The sequence below is a fragment of the Cydia fagiglandana genome, chromosome 7 (genome assembly GCF_963556715.1).
Source record: "Cydia fagiglandana chromosome 7, ilCydFagi1.1, whole genome shotgun sequence".
In the NCBI taxonomy this organism is placed as follows: Eukaryota; Metazoa; Arthropoda; class Insecta; order Lepidoptera; family Tortricidae; genus Cydia; species Cydia fagiglandana.
The window spans coordinates 2,224,389-2,241,471 of NC_085938.1; the positions used below are offsets into that span (position 1 = coordinate 2,224,389).

Below are 17,083 nucleotides of genomic sequence, written 5' to 3' on the forward strand. Positions count from 1 at the left end.
ACGTTCCAAAGTTATCGATGTATCGATAAAACCTAGTAACAGTAAAAGTCCTTTGGGCAGCACTAAAACCACCATTTTATGCGGCCGGATGACGTCACACTGGCACGCATTTTTCGTTGACGTTTCACTTCCATAGGTTTCATATTTCAGTGATATAACCTCATTTTTCCGATACAATAAAAACTTTTTTCAACTAACCAATGAATATTTTAATTTATTATGTCATAAATGACAAGTCATTCGAAAATGTTTTGACATATAATTTCATCAATATTCACAATATCTGTCTCTATTTTCACAATATTAGGAAAAATATGATTTAAATAGAACATAACCCAACTCCAGCTTATAAACTGATTTATATTTGTGCTTTCAATACCATATACTTACAACATTTCACCATGAATAGAAAAACTAAAAAAAATAACATGAAAACAAGAAGCTTACGTGAGTAAATACAATTAAATTTAATACTTAGGTAAATTAAGTTTAGTTTACAAAGAGCAATGGAGCGAGCTATGCTCGGAGTTTCCCTGCGTGATCGAATCAGAAATGTGGAGATCCGCAGAAGAATCAAAGTTGTCGACATAGCCACAGAATAAATAATAGTACTAGATACAGAAGACTCACTCTCAAACAAAACGCGTCTGTCACGATCAGCACAGATATGGCCGCTTGGTGGCGACAGCGCCACGTGCGGCTTATGGCAAACCCCAAAATTGGGGTCGAACGGATGTACTTTTAGCTACCTGTAGCAAAGCGACGAAATCGCGGAGTGAGCCACGCCTGACATAGCTCAGAGAATAGCCAGACTTACGTGGCAGTGGGCGGGCCACATTACTCGCAAAACCAATAGCCGATAAGGCAAAAAGGTTCTCGAGTGGCGACCACGTACGACGCAGCGTGGGAAAGCCCCAGACTAGATGGACCGACGATCTGGTTAAAGTCGAGGGAAACCTTTGGTTGAGGGCAGTGAATGATCGTTCGTTGTGGAGATCCTTGTGGTGGCCTTTGTCCAGCAGTGGACGTCTTTCGGCTGAGATAATGATGATGATTAAGTTCATTGAATATTCTTTCGATTATATTAAAGTACATTGGGGTAAATTCGAAGCGCTGGTGGCCTAGAGGTAAGAGTGTGTTGACTTTCAATCTGGCGGTCGCAGGTTCAAATCCCGGCTAGAACCAATTACTTTTGAGGAACATAATATATACGAAATATCAGTTGATATTTGCCAATCGCTTTTCGATGAAGAGAAACATCGTAAGGAAACCGGACTAATCCCGATAAGGGCCTAGTTTACCTGGGTTAGGAAGGTCAGATGGCAGTCGCTTTGGTTTGGTGCCTAAGGCGCCAATTCTTGGGATTAGTTGTGGACCCCAGGCTCCCATGGGCCGTGGCAAAATGCCGGGATTACGCGAGAAAGAAGAAGAAGAAAACTAATAGTTCCAAATATAAATATAATTATGTTACGTAAATGTGCATGCAAAATTTCGTGTAATTTAGACATGTCGCTTTAAAATGACATCGTAACTTCGATTGGGGAGTTCACGTGGCTCTTATACGCTCCAATGAGGTGTTCTTGTGTATTTAGGCACAGAATAAATAATAGTACTAGGTACAGAAGACTCACTCTAACAAAACGCGTCTGTCACGATCAGCACAGATATGGCCGCTAGGTGGCGACAGAGCCACGCGCGGCTTATGGCAAACCCCAAAATTGGGGTCGAACAGATGGACTTTTAGCTACCTGTAGCAAAGCGACGAAATCGCGGAGTGAGCCACGCCTGATTTAGGCTAAATACTTCTTACAGTGGTCGCTTCCGAAGACAAGCTGCTCAATGAAACGGATTCGGACCTTTCTTTATCGTCCAATGATCAGCCCTTCAAGAACCAGGCTTTGGTGATGGACGTGCATGGGGTGGAGAAGGATGAGCTACCTGACAATCCACTTCCTGAGGTGCAGTACAGACATAACTATTGTTTTACCTCTAAAGCTCTGGTTTCCTAAGATATAGCTCGTTCTTTTTATCATTAGAACGAAGGTAAACGATCTTGACATGCCTTTTAATTGAAAAATCCACTATTACTGATGAGAGCAAAATAATATAAATGATCGTATTAGATTCATAATTGTTACATATTTGCGTTTTAAAACGTGTTTTCAATTAAAAGACGCATTGATTGAGATTGAAGATTGTTTACCTTATTTCCAATGCTAAAAAAAACTTATAGCGGTGCCGTCATATAGCGGCCGTCTCCGTACAAAATACTTTCATCGGGTAACATCGGGCCTTTAACATCTTGACAGATTATGTAGCGTCTGTAAGCGAGGAACAACATCTCTCGTGGCTGTATAAGCCAATACGGGACCGGTATTTGCGACCGCATTTGTGGCGGCTGAAGTAGGGAGCATATTTAGCCGTATAATTTTGAAAGAAGACGGCCGCTATACGACGGCACCGCTATCCTAGGAAAACAGAGTTTGTAAGAACCTTGATCATTCATATGCGCAGCATTGTAATATGCCTACTTGAAAAAAAAGTAGCTTTATATATTTATATATTTAAGATTCAAGTTTGAATCCTCTGACTTAACTGCGAAAAATCATATTCATATGATTATGTCGAAATTGTTGTATTTTAAACATATAAGGCAAGCCAATGGAATTAAATATAGATAATACTTTAGATTTTACACCACAAGTTACAATCTATAAACATGTTCAGGTGAAAACTCGAAAGCTCTTAAAGAAGAAACGGCCCAAACCTGATCTAGATCAGGATCCGAACGCAGGCGACCTTACCAGCAGTTCTGAGGGCTCCGTGGTTCTGCCAGTGACGGAGAAACAGGAAGAGTTCTTTGATGCCCATGAAACCTTAACTATTCAAGGTAAAGTAACCATAGTGTTGGAACAGTCTATAAAACAAAGTCATTCGACGAAGCCGTCTAGACAGGGCAATCGAGGCGCGAGGGGTGGGTCGTGCGCTCCCGAGCTGCATACATCCCCATTGTTAGTAGCTCGGTACTACTTATACGGGGTTAGCGTGTCTTATGGTAAGTCAAGTGTAAGTCTTGGGCAGTTGTGTTAATGTCTGTGACATTACTGTGTTCTTATGCGGTGTCGGCATTGTCAGAAACATTAAAGGCATCGGTCCACTGTTACTTTTTACACTGTGGTGTTGGTTAAGACTTGAGTTCTTTGAGTCCTCTTTAAGACTTGACTGTGCTTTTCAAATTCATAAAATAAAGTCAAAACTAGAGTTATTTACAACATGTTAGAAACCCGAGCTTTTTGTAGAGAATATTGTACTTCAGCAATGAACTTAATATCTAATTCCAGATAACCAAACAACTGCAACACTCAATCGTCTAAACGTCACATCAAAACAAACGGACAATCCCGAAGCCAAACTAGCCACACCGCATGTCCCACAGGACAAACCAGTACCAGAGATTACGGCAGTCTCAGTGGCTACCACGGTGGCCGTTGCTAAACAAGACACTGGGAGCGGGCGGACGCCTCTGACGAGCGCTGTAAGTGTCATCTTATCTTCTACTTCGTATAATGAAGAATCTGTGGAATCATCGCTGATAGGAATAAAATCTGAAAATCATAGGCTGACCATACTACGGGACAATTCAGGAGACAAACGAGTACCGGAGTCTACAGAGAGAGGCAACCACGGGGTAACCACGGCCGCTGTTACACTAGACAGTGGGACCGCGGGGACGCCTTTGACCAGAACTTTAAACGTCTAGTCTAATAAAGGTAATGTCCAATTTGGAAAAAAACGCGTATATTTTTTCTTTCCGAATCGCGTATATTTTTTCTCTCCTTCTATATCCCCTGGAGCGCCCCAGAATTACCGTAGTATGGAACTCCTATACTAGTTACCAGCACACGTGTCTATGTAGGGCGCTCCACGGGATATTCAACTTTATACTTTATCTTCTATGCCAAATTAATTTAATTATATGAAATGTAAATAGGTACAGAAACTTAGACATTTGGAAATAAATAAAATGCCTTGACAATCTTACGGCGGGCCTACGGCCTTCAGCCTTCGGCCCTTCGATCTCCTTGCAAAAATATAAGAAGTTTGCAAATAATAATATGTACTTCAATTTTATGTGAAAATTTCGCAATTTTGGTAACGTTCCTACATATCAGTAACTTCGGGCACAAAAGGCTTTTGTCATTTTTCCAATGACATTTATATTCCAGCAATCAGACATATTATTACCAAAATATGGCAGATGTTTTGCACGCTGATGATGGGCATAAATGAGCGACAAATAAAATTAATTTTTATCCCATTTACCGAATAAATTCAGGGATTAATGATTGATTGATTACAATATTTCGACCGCCCTTAATGCGATGTAATCGATGTAAACCATTATACGGTCGACTTCACAAACATCTTTACAAGCCAAAATTCCAAAAAATGTATTTACACGACCTTATTGTCAGTATATTGATTTAAACTAACACGATTTTCTCATACTTTTATAACTAAGGGGTCATCCATTAATTACATCACACGTTTAGGGGGAGGGAGGGGGTCTAGAAAATGTGACATATTGTGACATGGGGGAGGGGGGAGACACAAACTTTGTGACGTCACTTTAAGTTCATCAGTAACCGAAAATTTATTTAAATTATTTTATTCGCTGTACATATAAATAACGAGTTTTTAAAACGACAATCGTTTTTATTCGTTTAATTTTCTTTCCTAAGCAGTTTTGGGTTATAAAATTACTAATATTTATATCGTCAAAAATATTTTGATAAAATATTAATAATACTTAGGTACTTACTTAATTCGATTTGGCGATTTCGTAGAAAAAATGTGACGTCACACTAGGGGGGTAGGGATTTGCCAAATGTGACCAAGTGTGACAAGGAAGGGGGGAGGGGTCAAAAAACCTAGAAATTCGTGTGACGTAATTAATGGATGACCCCTAACACGGGACTTAATCGCGTAAAACTTCGACGTTTCGAACGTAACGTCACGTTCGAAACGTCAGGCCATAAATAAAGGTAAGTTTTAGTCGATTAAGTCCCATCTTATTGACAATGTTTTAGAGGCGTGTACATATATTTTTGGAACGTTGGCTCGGTCGTCAGTTTGGTTTGCGGATAGTATAACAGTCATGAATATTAGTCAAGGTCAAAGGATGGAAGACCTATTCAAATTTCAAACTGCTTTATTAAATCGAACCAGTCTGCCTGTTAGATAAAATAAATTAATGAAGGCTGTACCTAAAACAATATTCTTAAACGATTTTAATGCTTAATTGTTACAGAAACCTATTCGGGCAAGCAATCCAGAGTGATTCTACGACAGAGATCGAAACTAGAGACAGGTCCACAAAAAGACTACCTGTTAAAGTTGACACAAAAATTGCAACAATAAAAATTTTAACCGTTGTTTTTGTTCTTATTTAACCACCGACGGAAAAAAGGGTGTTATCCGTGTTATATATTTGACACCAACAATGTATGTCTGTCTGTGGCGTCGTAGCTCTCCAACGGATAGGTCGATTTCAATGCGATTTTTTTACGTGTAAGCGAGTTGTCTTGCGGGTAGTTTTCAAAATCGATCCAGCAGTTCAGAGTAGGTATCAGATATTTTCCTAAGCATCATACACCAAAAGTTGCACCATTTACCAGAGTAGCCAAAATATATATATCGGAACACATTCTTATTTCTGTAGCAACAAAGGTGTCTTACGGTATATTTGGATACTTTCACCGTCACTATGTATTTTTTTTTATTATGAATGGGCTTACTGATGGCCACAGACTAGCCGAGGCGTAGACGTGGCCTACGATGGAGCGAGCTCGCCCAGAAGGTGCCTGTTCACTCTTGATTTGAAGGTTGCCGGGTGATAAGAACACGGAAATATAGACGCCGGCAAGGAATTCCATTCCTTGGCAGTGCGCATAATGGCGAAATCGCCATAAAATAAATTTTATGGCGATTCTACACGCACAAGCGAGTGACTACTAGTTCTAGTCCTTTGGTCCACCTAGACAACCAAGTTTGATAACTGGTTAACTAGACGCACTATTTCTTCCGCGGGGATAACCAGTTATGTGAGTGGAAGTCTAATTCCATTTTCTTAACCGAATTTAGCTACTTCCTTCCTACTATGCCACATGTATCTTTAGCTACGTATAGGCCACGTCTACGCCTCGGCTAGTCTATGGCCATGAGTAAGCCCATTCATAATTTAAAAAAAAGAAGGTTTTGGTTTGTTCTCGGCTTCGAGCAACACCGGCTTCCGACACGTCGGAAGGGAGGGGCCCAAGCGATATCTCACCGTACAAATCTTTCTGCCATTTTTCGCGGGGGGAAGGTGCACACAGTGGCACTTCTCACACACTTACATACAAAATCCAATCAGAGGCCCTACCGCGAACCACGTTCGACGTGTTGCCTCTCTATGGCACTTGTAAATTCATACGTAAGTGTGACAGGGAGGCAACACGTCGAACGTGGTTCGCGGTAGGCCCTCTGTAATGACGACACAAATACATACAAAATGACACACGTCAAAGACAAATCTTGCAAACCTCGATCTCTTTTTGTGTACGGACGAGTGACTAGTGTCACAACACGCACACTAACACATTTCCGTTGAAGTATGTCATTGTATTCTGAGAGATGAGAAGTCGGATTTGTCGCTCGACCGATCCGCAATTTGTACTGAGCGAGCAAAATCGATAAATCCAACAATTACTTGAGACTAAAATATAATAATTGTATTTAAATGTAATTAAACGTATGATATGTAAAAAAATATTACATTTGAAATGTAACACTTTCTTTTTGTAAATTTGACGTCCCCGACCTCTTTTTATAACAAAAAACCGAGCAAACAGGCATTTTTGTGCAGCAGTGTTCACGCGCGCGTCTGGACTCGGTCTAGTGAAAAATCCAAGTGCAACTAGTTTTATTACCCGCGCTAGATTAAATTGACGCACTAATCTTGTACCTCGGCAGAGGGGAAATAGTGCGAATGCCGCCTCCCTTCCGTGTTGCTCGAAGGTTCTCGGTTATGTTCAAGTACATCTTAGTCCATGTCGGGAAGTACGTTCCCCTTAGATAACTACCTTATCACACTCGGTTACGAAAGTGGAAGAACAATTCCACTCAGACAACTAGTTTTCTTCGCGGAAGATACTTTCCCCCTAGACAACCAGTAGCTAAATTCGGTTAAGAAAATGGAATTAGAAACCAGTGTGATATTTCATAAGATTTCAAGAATAAATTATAATTATTTTATGTGAGTTATGTTAAACTTATGGCATTCAGTGGGTAGTGATTAGAAATGTGATTTGTGTTTACCCGAATATTTGTTAATTAATCTGTTGGTAGTCGCGAAAATGACCCTTCTCTCCTACCCGCCAATTCAAATGATGAAAAAGTATAAATGTAACTTACCATGGGATGGAAGGGGCATTCTCGCTCTGGCGCTTGAACCGGTAGAACAATGAGTAGGAAGGCTTACTGCTTGTTAAGTTAAGAATGTCGAAAGTGTTGAAGTAAGAACTTAGAGTAAAATAAAGGTAATTGATTGTACGAAGGACTTTGATTCATCACACCAGTTATCAAATTTGGTTGTCTGGATGGAACAAAGGGTTCTAGTACTAAATCCTAACCTAGCATTATCAACGCCGAAACTACGAGGGTTCGAAAATACGACCTAAGATATATGTAGCTCCGTATCTATTCTCTTTGATTAATGCTTTGATACGACGATACGTTTATTTTATACCTAATACCTATTTTATTTTAACACACCACACCGCTGGCCCTTAATAAATATAGTCGCACCAAACAAAGTCTGCAGCGGATTTGATAGCCCACGCAGTGTAAGTGTTATGTATACGTCATAATTTCATAGAAGTTTGACTTTAAAATGACACTTGCACTGCGTGGGCCTTCGTGGGCTATCAAAATCGCTGCAGACTTTTTACGGTCTGACTATACCTATTTCTCTATGCTAAGTAGACAGACCTAATTCGATCAAAAAAGTTTGAATCTGTTTATGGCAGTTTATGGAAAGTCTGTGGTGCTTGTCATGCCACTGTCAATTTCATGTCATTGTTTTGTAAATTTTAAGTGTATTTATTTTTAATTATTTTTGGTTATTTTTTTATAGTTAATTCGATTGTATTATTGAACGCTTCAAATTAATTTAGTTTCACACGACTATAATGTCAACTACACCATCCCGTTGGTTTGGTATTGCAATCCGAAGGTTTGTTATCTGATGGTATCAATAAGTTCATTAACTCCAGATAAATTACGTGTCTTATGGCGTCTATTGTACTGAAATAAAACGAAGACTAATAATCATGATTGTATCACCTCAAATAATTACAATATTTACATAATCAATCTTCAAGCCGACAACTGGTGGGGGAATGCGCAGGATCGAGACAACTGGCGATGGCGTTTACTCGTACTGGAGGCCAAGACTCATTTTGGGTTGCAGCGCCATTAATTAAGTGGTAGTTAGTAATTTTCGACGAAAGCTAATGTCACCTGGGGCATAGTCCCCAGGACACTGGCCGTATTTCCCCGCTAAGCTGAACTTTTAGGCCAAATATGCTCCCACAAGCTTCCTGGAAATTTTCTTTATCAGGGTTTTGGTGTCTGGTGACAAAGGCCCAAAAGTCTCAACCGCCAGTGCCGCAAATTCGAATTCGAATCACCAAAATAAACGTTCAAATCAGAGTTAAAAAATTTAAAGTCAAATAACTGTTACAAATAATTGTTTTCTTGCACCCCTACTTCCATTCTAATTTAAATAATAATAATTTGTCCTACAGCTTAAAAGTCAACCCTTTAGAATTTGGTCAAATCAATAATTTTTCCGCTACAAATGTTCATTTACTTAGTTTTAAAACAAGTTATTACTAACGCTGAAAATATTTCAAAAATCAAGTATAATTTTATTGCAGACATGGATAGAAAGAATCGGAAAACCAAAAACAGGAAAGCTCCAACAAAACCGAGATGTGGTAAAAAGAGGACATCTGAAGGTTAGAAATTGGTAATATCTACTCAAAACATGTCTGATGGCCGAATTAGACTTTCCAAGTATACATATCTATATACCAAGCCTTCAAGTAAGCAAGGTGAAAATAATACCACGTATACACATACAGGTCAGCAATAAAATTGGCTAAACAAATTGTTAAAATGGTACCCAAAATTAGGCGTTAATATTATGATTAGAAGGATGAGAATGGCTTCCGTAAGCGTAAGGCTGCATGGAAATGCGGACATGAGAGAATATGTGTAGGATTCATCCAATAGCATTTCCAGTCCACATTTCTTGAAGAAAATATTTGGTAGATTCGGTGGATTCCTCACGCGTCTCATATCCGCCTTAGTGGAAAAGCAGCATAATAGTCGTCATTTCAATATTTAAAAAAATATTATGTGAGTAGCACAAGGGCTTCAATCTGATACAAATCTGATGTGACATCATATTATAGTGAAAACTGCTAGTTGCAATCAATTAATTTAATTTCTTACCAATATTATACCTACTTTGTCACAGTATTGAAAATTGTATGAGGTTTCTAGCGACTTTCATATCGATTGTCACTTTTCTAATTCTTTGACTGTACCAACCCTTTCTCAGTAAACTCTACAACATTTGAATTATACTTACCTATAAAAGTTTCGAATGTGGGATCGTAGCTACTTATGCTGTTGTCGTTCCCTTGACTGTATCAAATAATGATTTTATACTCGTACTACATACATTTTGATGAAATGTTGACCAGCATTTCATTGCAGGTCCAGTATGTTCAAGATTCCTCGACGATTTAACAAGAAAATTAGTCCAAAAGAGGAAAGATGAGCAGGAAACACCTATAAATATCGTGGGTGAGAACGGAAGGATACCTTATGGAAATTTCTCAATATAATCTGGAGAGCGCTGGTAGTCTAGGTGTAAGAGCGTGAGACTTTCGATCGGGAGGTCGCGGGTTCAAATCCTGGCTCGTACCAATGAGTTATTCGGAACTTATATACGAAATATCATTTGATATATATTATACTATGTAGTTTCTTTTCAGTGAAGGAAAACAACGTGCGGAAATCCCAATAAGGGCCTTCCCTCTGGGTTGGAAGGTCGGATGGCAATCGATTTCGTAAAAACTAGAGCCGTTTGACAAATAGTCCAAAGAATTGGCGTAGAATTCTTTGATTGGTTGTCAAACGGACCCCAGGCTCCCATGAGCCGTGCCAAAAATGGGACAACGCTAGCAAGAAGAAGAGTCTCAATATAATCTGTAAAATATTTAATTTATAAAACTACTCTTCTAAGTCCACCACTATTCATATTTAAGTAGTTAAATCTGTAATATTCTCCCTGGATAAAGATTCATCGAAAATATTTTTACAGGTAGTATTCTCAACAGTTTAACCAACGCGTTGCCAGTCGAGGTCATCAACGGTTCACCAGTCCGATACCAGTCTCCAGTTAAAATTGAGACTTTGCAATCAATCGCTCCAGAACTCCAACTGAAAGATGTCGTAGAACTAGTATCCAAAGAAACAGAAAACATCGAAGCACCCAGAGAATTGAAAGAATTCAAGAAAAAGTTCAAGATGCCTAAAATGCCGGTGGTAACCAGTGATGTGTTTAAGCATAAAATAAAGGTGCCAACGGAAGACGTGGCTGTTAATACAAGTAGTAACCATGATATGGCCTCCAGTTTAGCAAAATACGTTGAAACTTTAAAGAAGATATCACTTATTGCTGAGGAGTTTAATCAAAAGACAGGTAATGGGTAACATATTCACTGCCAAGGACAGGACACTCTAGATGTGTTTATTTTTGTGGGAATAGGGCTTTTGGCACTGAAAGTGTTAAAATATTCGACTGTGACAAGATGACCAAAATTTAAAATTCATGCCCGCCTTATTGTGTCTTATGCCTTTCGAGCAATTCTTGTGTACCTACTTATATTTGGAGCATTCCATGAAATTGTCTACCATTTGTCCCGTACAAACGCGATTTTCTGAAGATTTGCTGGTACAATAGTTTCCTTTTCTATGACAAATAGTCAAAATTATGCGCAGAAAAATAATTGGCTACTTTAAATGCCGAAAAAAAAGTCGCAACACAGGAAATAAAATGCGTTTGTACGGGACAGCCCGTGGAATGCTCCATTTATAAATTTTGGGGATCTCGAAAACGGCTCTAAGGATTTAGATGAAATTTGCTATAAGGGGGTTCTAGGTCTTATCTATGGAAAAACGCGCACTTTTGAGTTTTTATATGTTTTCCGAGCAAAACTTGGTCCCCCAGATATTGAATAATCAGTAAGATAACTTACTGTCGCTGATGTTGTCTACCTATACATGACGTTGGCCGATGAATAATTAAAAGCTTAATAAGTAGTAAACAAAGTTAATCAACTAATTCGGTTTCAGCTAAAAACCTCAAAGAAATAGTAGACAGCGTACAAGAAGACCTGCAAGTGAAGCTGGAAGAGCTAGTGAAGGAGCAAAAACTTGCTAGAAAAGTAGACCAACCCATGCAGGTCGTACAAGGAGATATTGTTCAAACAGGAACCTCTTAAAAAGAATCATTGACGTGTAACATTTACTGTCAAAATTTGATGTCAACATGTAAAACATTAAAAAATACGATGAAAAAAAATCGTGTTATTTCATGAATATAAAATGAAATAAAGCAACTAAACTAAAAAAAATAAGCTCAATCAAGTGTGTACTTTATTGTCTAAATGTCCTAGTACTAGTTAACAAATTAGTCTCGGAACAGACTCGTCGGAACCGAACTCCACACACAGTAAGTAATATATAAGGGCAATACGAAGTAGACCGGCATATAATATTTTCTTGTTGGAAAGGTAACACATGAACTCTTGTAATGTATACATACATATTATGCTCAGACACAGAAAGGAAGATCTTCATTCCTCCTGCTCTATTGACCTTCTGCAAGTTGAGTATGTGTACACAGTCCCCATCAGATATATCGGACCGGCCAAAGTGCTCACAATCTGCGTGCTCAGATATTTTGAGCACCTCGGCTGATCCGATATATCTGATGGCGACTATACATACGCAAGAGCTTACAGAGCCTCTCTGATATATCCGACTGTACGTTGCCGTGAGCATCAGAATGGCGGATGGACCTCGGCAAATTTCAACGAAATATTTATAAATATATTGTACCTTCTGTGTACCTTAGTGTACCTTTAATAGAAACCGGTGTACCTCTTCTTTAAGCATAGGAGGGTCTTTCTTGTGACCTGAATCGGACTCTATCTAAACTGTATCTCGGATCTAATGGCGACTGACATGAACTGTAGGCGGCACCTGACTTATATACCCCTTTATTCATAAAACTTTACGTGCCTGAAGAGCTAAGATGGTCGGCTCTTTATCATTTGTCACCATGCCTATCACGTTCTAACAAGTGTGTAAGTGCAAAAGTGACATGTGACATGACAAGTGATAAAAATGCGACCATGATTCAGGTGCTGATTAAGTTAAATTATGTTTTATCCCTTTCTTACAAATACATAACTTAAACTGACAGATAAAGACAAACGATTATTGGCTAATTGAGGTTTGCGGCGCGATTTTAAATAAGATGGTGTAAGGCCCAGCGCGCACCACGATTTTAATTTTTGCGACACGATTTTAGAATCGCGCTGTAATTTATCGCAGAAAATTCACTGCGCGCACTGCGATGAAAAGTCGACGATTTGTTCATTCTCGACATGGATTTCGTACCAGTCGCTTGTTGTCAAACAATATGCAATCGATGTATGACTTTGAGTATTTATACCACAAAGGTGATCTCCTTCTATTTCTATAATTAAACGGTCAACATCTAGCGTCTCATCTTGTGACTCCATTGGAGAAGCAGGTTCCGATATGTTGACGCTTGGAGAGCGAAATGCCGACTGAGGTCCGGGGTGCGATTTTATTATCGCAGTGCGCGCGGGGCCATACAACTCCGTATGCTGCAATTCACTTGGCGACAATCGCGTCGCGAGCAGTCGCGGAAAAATGTGACAAATCACAATTTTAAAATCGCTGCGATTTTTTTGTCGCATATGCGCGCACTGCCATATAAACACATACGTTACATTTCTGCGACTAAATTATCGCGCGACAAAAAGTCGTGGTGCGCGCTTGGCCTAAGTATCAATGTCGAGTCTAATATTTCCGATCGAGGCAAGGTGACACAGGGATGTTGCGGATGCAGATTTTTTGACATCCGCGGATGCGGATGCGGATGCGATGTCAAGATTTGGTACTTAAAAAACGTCAAATATATTATTTTTAGCATTTTTTTATTTAAATAAAACGAAACGTTTAGTATTTAAGCAAGAATATAGGTGCGTTTTATTCAATAAACAGTAACTTGGCCGACTTTTCGGGATCTAGACGATTTCGTTATATATAATGACGAAATTACCTAGGACTTACGCCGCCGGCGCCGCCGCCAATACGTTTCTGTTACCGACTTGGTCAATGCGGGTTTATGCGGATGCGGATGCAGGTGCGGATGTTGAAAATAATGCGGATGTTCCGCGAATGCGGATGTTCCGCGAATGCGGATGCGGATATTCGCAACATCCCTGAGGTGGCACACCCTCAATTATGACCCGCACGGTCTATTATTGAAAGAGGGCAAAAAGTTTGATTGTGTCTCATATTGTTTTGGGATTTTAGCTCCGATTAAATCCAAACATTCGAATGGATTCGTTCGCAATCGAAATAAAAGGTTTATTTGAATGAAGCTACCGTAATAATTGCTTTTCATCTTAGGTACCAGACAGACGAGACGTAGGACAATATCGATTCTTTCTCAAGCTAGACTTTTAGGTGTTACTGACTATTATAATACACGGTGTAACATGAGTAAACCGAATAATTTTAACAGCGTATTCCTGATCATATTTAGAGACAAAAATGTCCTATAAACTTTTTTGAAATTCGCCTAGTTTCAGAGATATTATTAATTAAAAAAAAAAAACAAGTTTTTATTGTTACATAGTGTAAAAGGCCTTTTTGATGGTGATGTTGCTGCTATGGGACGTAGTCTAAATATCCTTATCGATAGATGTCAAAAAGTGACAAGTAATACTTTGCAAAAAGTGGGTTTTACGAAAAAAAATGTAAAAATCAATTTTTTACCAATAACATTTATTTATTAAGTACAAATACATTCAAAAACGTGAAAAAAACAAAACAAAAAAAATTTTTTTTGGCGGAATTGACCTTAACTCATATTACATTTTTTACTTCTTTTGACCTCAGAAATGCGTGGTTAAAATTATTCGGTTTCCTCATGTTACACCGTGTATTTGTTGTTGTCGTTGCTGACTGTACCAAGTGGATCGTTTTCAAACATTTGATAAAAGCTATTGCCTACCTACCAGTGGCGACGCGTCTAGAATATTCGTAGGCAAGTCGTATTAGCTAAGTTGACCTTCCTTTTTGTCATATGTTCATAAGTTAAGCCTGAATATGGCACTGGTCCCACCGCGAGCTAGTAAGCTATGAGCTATCGGCTAGAAACACGAACAAAAGATAAGCACTCCCGTGTAAATAAAAGAGACACGGCGATATTTATAGCTCACCGCTGGGCGAGTAACTATAAATATCGCCGTGTCTCTTTTATTTACACGGGAGTGCTTATCTTTTGTTCGTGTTTATAGCCGATAGCTCATAGCTTACTAGCTCGCGGTGGGACCAGTGCCTATCAGACATCATCATCATCATCATCTCAGCCATAAGACGTCCACTGCTGAACATAGGCCTCCCCCTTTTTTGGGGGGTGAATGCCATAATCGCCACGCTTGGCAGGCGGGTTGGCGATCGCAGTCGAGTACACCAAATTTTGAGGGACGCTGCTGCCCGTCCACCGGTGGTCTTGGACGTGGTTTAAGGACATACCCGGGTCCTGGACGTAGTTTAAGGACATACTTGGGTCCTATCAGACAAGCCGATGGGAATCGAGTTCTATGGACGCTCCGCCACCGCTACCTATTACCCTAAAGTCTCTTAACTTTAGTCCAGTTTACAAGTTAACGTACTTGAGTAGGTATCCGTACTAATCTTGTTTTTGGTGTGGCCTAGATTTTTTTCCTTTTTAGGGTTCCGTACCCAAAGGGTAAAACGGGACCCTATTACTAAGACTTCGCTGTCCGTCCGTCCGTCCGTCTGTCCGTCTGTCTGTCACCAGGCTGTATCTCACGAACCGTGTTGAAATTTTCACAGATGATGTATTTCTGTTGCCGCTATAACAACAAATACTAAAAACAGAATAAAATAAAGATTTAAATGGGGCTCCCATACAGCAAACGTGATTTTTGACCAAAGTTAAGCAACGTCGGGCGTAATCAGTACTTGGATGGGTGACCGTTTTTTTTGCATTTTTTTCCGTTTTTTTTCATTATGGTACGGAACCCTTCGTGCGCGAGTCCGACTCGGACTTGCCCGGTTTTTTGTGAACATGTTTACGCTTGAACGAAGATAGGAATAAGAGTTAGTTTTGGACCACGGGTATGAGCTTTCGGGGTATAGTTGGGTGGTTATTATAGTACTAAATCAGTACAGATGTGCATCGTATTTTCTCGGAAACTTACTTGTCATGCTACATCAGTCAACCTTAGTACTTTTTGTACCGAGACTGACTGAAATAGCATGACGCGTTCGTAAGTTTCCGTGAGCATACGAAAACAATTATGCACTACGCACTACGCAAGGTTGTCTGGAAGAGATCGCTTTTTAGCGATAAGACCGCCTGTTGTTACCGGGTTCTATTGTTCCACTAAAATTTCCAATCCAATCCAATCTCCCTCCAATTCTCCAATTCTCCCTCAATTGCTCAAAGGTTAACTGGAAGAGATCCCTTAAAGGGATAAGCTCGCCTTTGTACTAATGATGAATGTTATTTTTCCTGTTTTGTTTTGTTTTTTGTACAATAAAGTGTTTTACTACTACTACTAGTTTCTTTGTAATTTTACATGTATGTAAGATGTATGATTATTGGTGCAATAAAGAATATTTACTTACTTACTTACATAATTGATTGTGCCTACAAGCTTAAGATCAAAACATTTGGTTTTGGCTATAATGAAAGGTGTGGTGATTACATTTCAGAAAGAAATAAAAAAACATCCCAGTTTGTTCGAGCTGATCGTAACCTATATATTCAAATGCTACGTACTACTGTTTATCCGAAATCTTGGAGTGAACACCGTCTATGTATTCAAATGCTAAGTACTACTGCTCATCCGAAATTATACAACATACTATAGATTATGGAACTGCTGGTGAGACATTTTCTTGTTTAATAAAAATGTTGTTATTCTATACCAAATACACCGTGTTTTTACTGAATTCCGTTAACTTCGGGGTATGGTTAAGTACGTTTAAGAGAACTAAATGGCATAGTTATATCTCAAAAAAAATTTTTTATTTTATTTAAAAAAAAATTAAGTTTAAAAAGTAATTAAATGTAGCATATAGCGTTGTTGTAACATGGGCATTACATTTAAGTCAACCAAACAATTGAAATCTGCGACATACTTACCTATCAATGTCATTTCGTACATCCAGCGACCGAGATTGTACTTAAGTTTAGTAGCAAATGTATGAACTCATTCTAAACACTAATCAATATGTAAACCGGCCCTAAGGCAAGTGTACACACTTGTAGAGGCCTTAGAGGGAAATAATAAATTATTGATTATCTCCGAAATGGAGTTAATTAGAATATCGGTGTCTTTGAGGAAGTTGCTTGATTTAAGCTCAGGAATGCACCCTTGAAATTAACGGAAAAAAAAACACGGTGTAGAATTTGAAATAGAGGAATAGATTATGAGTATTATAATTATAGAAGTAGATTATGTAGCCAGTATGTTTACTGCCATCTTTTGACACAAATGATTCTTCTAGTCTAACTTCGTATTTTGGCCGTTCCTTGGGTCTACTGAATCTTTCACCAGAACAAACATCAGCCTGTCAGTTGTTCGGAACTGTCACCTTTTGCGAT

The 17,083-nt window shown here is 39.0% G+C and overlaps 2 protein-coding genes across 3 annotated transcripts; both read left to right on the top strand.

The window, feature by feature from the left end:
* Window positions 1-230: 230 nt before the first annotated feature.
* Window positions 231-5,382, top strand: LOC134665729 (uncharacterized). The gene is made up of 5 exons (XM_063522703.1): window positions 231-447; window positions 1,813-1,958; window positions 2,728-2,890; window positions 3,342-3,535; window positions 5,312-5,382. The coding sequence occupies exons 1-5, from the start codon at window positions 402-404 to the stop codon at window positions 5,339-5,341; spliced, it is 579 nt and encodes a 192-aa protein (XP_063378773.1). The 5' UTR covers window positions 231-401; the 3' UTR covers window positions 5,342-5,382.
* A 2,780-nt stretch (window positions 5,383-8,162) lies between these two features.
* LOC134665725 (uncharacterized) lies at window positions 8,163-11,701 on the top strand. Of its 2 annotated transcripts, none has more exons than XM_063522698.1 (5): window positions 8,163-8,275; window positions 8,982-9,062; window positions 9,829-9,918; window positions 10,439-10,819; window positions 11,473-11,701. In XM_063522698.1, the coding sequence occupies exons 2-5, from the start codon at window positions 8,984-8,986 to the stop codon at window positions 11,619-11,621; spliced, it is 699 nt and encodes a 232-aa protein (XP_063378768.1). In that variant the 5' UTR covers window positions 8,163-8,275; window positions 8,982-8,983; the 3' UTR covers window positions 11,622-11,701. The 2 variants fall into 2 exon arrangements, with proteins under 2 accessions (XP_063378768.1, XP_063378767.1); XM_063522697.1 differs by having other exon boundaries at window positions 8,208-8,275; window positions 8,982-9,188; window positions 9,835-9,918.
* The last annotated feature ends 5,382 nt before the right edge of the window (window positions 11,702-17,083 follow it).